The following is a 7,079-nucleotide window of genomic DNA, read 5'->3' as shown; positions in this document are numbered from 1 at the left end:
TTTTTTTTTTTTTTTTTTTTTTTTTTTTTTTTTGGTGGAGAGAGCGTAAAATTTTGATTCTTCTTATTATATATATATATATATATATATATATATATATATATACATATCCTTATTTTAAATATTTTTTAAAAATAATTTTTGATTGAACATAATATAATGCTGAATCAGTTTGTTAAAAATGTAATTGTTAGAAACCATAGATACATCAGTTTTTATTCTCTAAGAAATCAGAGCGGTTTAAAAGATATAGATGATGAAACTTATAATATGTTAAACAGTTATAAAAATAAGAATGATATAAATTTATCTGTTGTACATAATATAATGCCTACATATATGAAGGAATATTTAAGTATAGATTTAAATCGAAATATATTTGTGAATAATAAGAATTTAGAAATTTTGGAATATATAGCCTTAAATTCATTTAATTTGCAAAAGAAATATTGGGGTTGCCTTATTAGTAATGTTTCTCTTAATAATAATAAATCCATTGATGATTATTTTTTCATTAAATTGTATGGACATTTTTTAAAGAAGGAATGTAAAATATTACGTATAAATTTTTCCTTAGAACAAAATATAGAAGATAAGGTAAGTAACGATATAATGCAAAATTTATATAATATTATTAATATAAAAAATAGAAATGAACCAAATTATGATGAAATTCAAAAAATTTCTACTGACTTTAATCCAGACATTATATATTTTGACGAATCTAATAATCCTTATAACATAGATTATGATAAATTCATTAAAGGACTAAAGAATAAAAATAATAAAATTCATAACAAACCCATTATTATTACCAATATGAATAACAAAGCCCATTTAATTTCACAAAATCTTATCAATTCTCCTTTTACTCATTCAGATATTGTTTTTACATATTTTAATGAGAATTTCAGGGCACATAATAGTTTTGTTATTTTTTATAAAAAAGGATATAAATGTGTAAATACAGATGGTCATGTAATTGAATATGATTATGAGAAAAAATTAAAATATGCCTTTGATGATATATATTTAAATAATATATTTTTTTCCTTCTTTACATCTTTTAAATTAATGAAAAATGAAGAGTTCAAAGAATATGTAAAACAAATCAAAGAAAATACATACATATTATATAAATATATTAATCGGAAATATTTCCATATACAATATTCTCAAAATAATAGCTTTTTTAATTTAAATCCATCAAGTTCTACTTTTAATATACAAGAATTTTATCTATTATGTAATAAATTAAATATATACTTTGATATATTAAAAGATAAATCATCTAATCAAAAATCATTCAATATCGGCACTAATAATTTAACAAGCTTGGGATTATTAACACATGATATAAAAAGGGTGGCAGAATTTTTTAACGAATCTGTTGTTTTATATTTTTATTTAAAAGAAAAATCTAAATTAACAAATATGTCATTTATTCAATATATTCAGGATAATTCTTCAGCATCGGATATTTTTTCTCTTGCTGTTGGCATATCTTCTTTTATATCATCATATCCATCTCCATACACAAATGCAAAAAATTAATGAAATGAATGAATGAATGAATGAATGAATGAATAAATAAACAAATAAATGAATATATAAATATATTATATATATATCATACCATTTAAATTATCCAAAAAAAGAAAAATTTTTTTTTTTTTGAATTATTTCATTAATATCCTTTTAGATTTTATAAGAATTTTTTCTTTTTTTATAAACATATTAAAGTATTATAATTCTTATTAATGTCTAAAGACATAAAAATTAGTTTTAAAAAACAAAACACGATACTACTAATTAGAAAAGAAAGATTATCATCAATCTTTCATATTTCTTCCATTAAAATATATATATATATATATATATATATATATATATATATATATAAGTAGAAACACATAAAATCATAAATATATGAAATATAAACACATAAAAATATAATATATAAAAATTCGGTGAAATCATTTAAATATAAATGTATATAAAATAAATATGTATAACTAAAATATAAATAAATAAATAAATAAATAAATAAATATATATATATATATATATATATATATATATATACATAATAATTACATGTTAGGAATATTAAAACTGTTATATGTATTAATAAAAAAAAGTATATATAAAACATTTTATAACAATAATTCAGCTTCTTTTTTCTCTCTCCATTCAATAGCCTTTTGTCTAGCTAGTTGAACCGATTTATATTCTAAAAAAAAAAAAAATAAATAATAATAATATATTATAATATAACAATGAAATATTTAATATCCTTAAATGATTAAAGTGTGTTAATTAAAATTTGATATATATCATTATTAATAACTTTATAAATATATATAATAAATAAGATGAAATATTATTATATGTGAGAAGAAAAAAAATATTAATATATATTATTTCATAATTTACATATATTTCATTATATTATTACCGTTAACTGAAAAGCCTTTTGTTTGTATCTTTCCATTTTCCTTCCAATTGGCTCTCCACAATTTTCTTGACTTATCATAATAAACACCTTTTCTGGCTTCAAATGATGAAATAACCCCATCAATTTCTAAATCATAAAATCCTGTTCTTTTTTTACCCTTAGAATTGTTGGGAGAGTTAGCATTTTTTTTTAATGTTTTATTCACTTGTTTGGCTTCATAATCCTTCGTCGTTTTTTCACATTTATTATCATTTTTATTATCATTTTTATTGTCACTTTTTTTATTATTATTTCTAACATTTTTGTTGTAATTTTTGGTTGATGCCTTTTTTACAGATTCATTGATATTTTTATTTTTATTAATATCTTTTGTCTTTGTATTATCCAAATTGGATACCATATTATTAATATGTTCGTTATTTAATAATGTATTTGTTTTTTTTAAATATTTACAGTTTTTTGTCTGTCTATTTTCATCTCTATTATATATATTATTTTGCGATTTCTTCTGAAGGTTATTTTTTAACTGATTATTTAGAGGTACATCAGAATGTGTACTTGGTTGATCATATAGATGTTCACATGTATTTATTTTACTACATTGTTTTTTTTTTTTAGGTTTTTTTTTGCTAGTATTATACATGTTAAATATCTGTTCAGGTATCTCCATACCATGAACAATATATGTTTTTTTCTTTTGGTTTTCTAGGATATCTAATGAATTCAAGAATTTCTTTATATCCATAGATTTATTAAAATTTTTCAAATACCATGGTTGTACAAATTGATTCATATTAAAATATACATCAGAAGAATCAACATATTTTGTTTCTCCATTATTTATACAATCTTGTGTAAATTCAAAAGATACATAATGTGGTTCATTTACTTTTCTTAATTCATCTAATTCGTTTAAAATAATTTTTAAAATATAAAAATCTATTTTTTTGATATTTTCATTACATAAGGACCTAAATATTAATGTATAAATTTTTAATTCTTCATTATTTAATTCCATAATTTTCTTCCAATGAAAAAAAAAATTACATTTATAATCACCCCATGTAGGTACCCTTTTTCTTATTTCTAATAAGACATCATAACAATTTATTTGATTGTGTAAATATTTTTCCATCCACATTTTTTTTCTCATAAACTCGTTAAATTCTTGGAAGACATTTTCTTCACATTTAAATGAAACATTATTATTATTATTATTATTATTATTATTATTATGATCATTATTATGATCATCATTATGACCATTATTATGGTCTTTACTATGACCATTATTACTATTATGCTTACTATTATAATTCTTATTACTACCATTATAATTTTTATTACTACCATTATAATTCCTATTATTCCCATTATAATTTTTATTACTACCATTATAATTCTTATTATTACCATTATTTATATTATCATTACTACTATAATTTTTATTATTACTATTATTAATATCTTTCTTCTTTGTGCATTCATCCTCAGGTTTATCATTATTCATATTGTTATTATTATTTTTGTCATTAATAGTATCGTTTTTCTTATTATCATTATAACCAACTACATTAAGATAACTATTTATATTATAAACATTATTTCTATTACATTTCGAATTAATATTAGCATCATACAATGTATCACAATCGTTATTATTATTATTATTATTATTATTATTATTATTATTGTTGTTGTTGTTGTTGTTGTTGTTGTTGTTGTTGTTGTTGTTGTTCTGGTTTGATGGTAAAAAGCTATTAATTTGATCTTCCTCCTTCATATAATCATCATCATCATTATTTCTATTATTTTTATTATTTTTTGATTTTATACTCTTTTTATATTCCTCCTCATCTTTCCTATCATTTTTAATACTATTATTCACTGTCTTCATACTATCCTTTATAGTTTGACTCTTCTTAAGATTATCATTCCTATTTTTTGATGTCTTCCTATGATCAATTTCACTGTCATCTTTTTTTTCATCATACAAAATAATATTCTTTTTATTATTATTATTATTATTTTTATTCGTTGTACTAGTAACATTGGAGGAACTCCAAAATTCTTTAATTTTTTCAAAACTATCTTGTAGATTATTATATCCATCAGTAATATTATTATTTTCTATAATTTCAACATAAACATCATCTTCTTCATATTTATAATTCGGAATTACACAATCATCACTTATCACACAACAACCTGAATCATTATATATTCTATTATTTTTAATAAAATGTTCTAAATGTTCTTCTGGTTTCATAATATATTTTTTTTTTTCTTCTTTTATACCTATATGTATTTTAGTACTATCATCATTTGAACTTACATAATTTGTATCATTCATTATTTTGGTATAATTACTAGAAGGAAGCTTATTATTATTAAAATTATTATTGCCATGATTGTTGTAAATATTATTATAAATATTGTTATAAATATCATTACAATTATTGTTATAATTACTATTACTATTAATACAATTATCATCATCATTATAAATACTACTGTAACTATTTTGGGTACTTGTGGTGTCACTATTCAAATTAAAATTAGATATACTACTAGACCTACTATTATAGTAACTAACATTTTTATCAATCGATTCATAATAATAACAATAATTATTATTATTATTACTATTATTATTATTACTATTATTATTATTATTATTATTATTATTATTAATTTTTTTGATATTATTATTATTATTATTTTGTTTTGTTGTAGAATTCACGTTATGTTTATCACTAAAATTTTCAAGAACATTCATATGATTATATTTATTTTTACCATTATTATTTTTATTATTGTTTATTTTTTTTGTTTTTTTATATATCTCCCTTTGATCATTGTCATTTGTTTTAGAGGGGTTTGGTTTTTTTCTTTTGTTCGTTTTGTTTTTATCTTTCAACTTATTTTTGTTTTTCTCTTTATTATTATTATTAAAAAAAACATAGTTATCTTTTAAATGAACTTTTTCAATAATTTCTTTTTCATCACATGATGAAGAATTTTTTATAGTTCTTTTTTCAATAACACAAAGGCTTTCATTATCTTCCTGATCATCTAAATTTCCATTAGGATTAATACGTTCTTCTTTTGCTAAAAAATCTAATGTTTTTGTTAGACAATTTAATTTGCCATTATATAAATCATCATTAAAAATATAATTATTATAATAAAATTTCTTTTCATCCGATGATATATTTTTTGCATAATTTTTTTGTAACAAATTTTCATTTTCTAATTTATTATCATTATATTCTTCAATGTCTATTACTAATTCTAATCTTTTTACTCTATTCTTTGCAACATCACATTTTTTAACTTTCTTATATTCATTTATATCTTCTTCGATTTTAATACCTTGTATATTTTTATCATAATTATTTATTTTTTTCTTTTCTATGCTTCTTTCCTTATCATTTCCATAACCTATCTTTTCGTAATCTATTTCATTTCCTTCTAATTTTATATGTTCCATAATGTCACTATCCTCTTGAACATATGAAATATCATTTTTTTCATATTTCTCACTTCCTCTCAATATATCTAATCTATAATTATTATCATCGTCCATATTATTATTATTATTATTATTTATCATCGTTTTTGCTTCCTTTTCATAAATTAATTTATCAGACACATTCCTTTTAGTATTACCATTAAGCTCGTTATGTGTTTCTTTTTTTATAGCTAAGGAACCATGATTTTTATTTGTTTTGATTTTTTTAAAAATTCGACTTGTACCCTTAGATACAGAAATATTGTTAGAGTTCGGCTTATTATATACACTATATTCGTTCATATTTTATTCTTACTTTGTGTATTGGTTATGAGAAAAAAAAAAAAAAAAAAAAAAAAATTAATAATAAATAAATGAATAAATCAATAAGTGAATGAATGAATGAATAAATAGATGAATAAATAAATGAATAAATAAATGAATAAATCAATAAGTGAATGAATGAATGAATAAATAGATGAATAAATAAATGAATAAATAGATGAATAAATAAATAAGCACATACACACATACATACATAAATATATACATACATACATACATACATACATACATACATACATACATAAATATATACATACACATATATATTAATATATAAAAACATCAAAATGATATACACATGATATAAAATATGGTGTAAATATTATAAATTTTTAAAATAAAAAATCAAATGACAAAATGAATAAAAAAATGAAAAATTAAAAATAATATAAATACATAATAAAAAATATATTATTATAAACATTATAATTATATATACTATTATTTATTATGTAACATTGAAAAATTAAAAAAAGGGTAGAATCAACTGAATACAAATATAAGTAATATTATCATATATATGTGAATGAATAAATAGATGAATAAATAAATGAATAAATAAATGAATAAATCAATAAGTGAATGAATGAATGAATAAATAGATGAATAAATAGATGAATAAATAAATAAGCACATACACACATACATACATAAATATATACATACATACATACATACATAAATATATACATACACATATATATTAATATATAAAAACATCAAAATGATATACACATGATATAAAATGTGGTGTAAATATTA

General features: G+C 19.2%; 2 protein-coding genes across 2 annotated transcripts; one reads left to right on the top strand and one right to left on the bottom strand.

Moving 5' to 3' along the window:
- Positions 1 to 159: 159 nt before the first annotated feature.
- On the top strand, positions 160 to 1,554 carry PRSY57_1455400 (serine hydroxymethyltransferase, putative; the record flags this gene model as incomplete). Its single annotated transcript, XM_012910150.2, has 1 exon — positions 160 to 1,554. The coding sequence occupies one exon, from the start codon at positions 160 to 162 to the stop codon at positions 1,552 to 1,554; it is 1,395 nt and encodes a 464-aa protein (XP_012765604.2).
- Positions 1,555 to 2,156: 602 nt separating this feature from the next.
- On the bottom strand, positions 2,157 to 6,275 carry PRSY57_1455300 (transcription factor with AP2 domain(s); the record flags this gene model as incomplete). The annotated part of the gene is made up of 2 exons (XM_012910149.2): positions 2,157 to 2,233; positions 2,459 to 6,275. 2 exons carry the CDS (start codon positions 6,273 to 6,275, stop codon positions 2,157 to 2,159), a joined length of 3,894 nt encoding a protein of 1,297 aa, XP_012765603.2.
- Between the last annotated feature and the right edge of the window lie 804 nt (positions 6,276 to 7,079).

The sequence above is a fragment of the Plasmodium reichenowi genome, chromosome 14 (genome assembly GCF_001601855.1).
Source record: "Plasmodium reichenowi strain SY57 chromosome 14, whole genome shotgun sequence".
NCBI lineage: Eukaryota > Apicomplexa > Aconoidasida > Haemosporida > Plasmodiidae > Plasmodium > Plasmodium reichenowi.
This window is presented reverse-complemented; position numbering and strand designations above follow the sequence as displayed.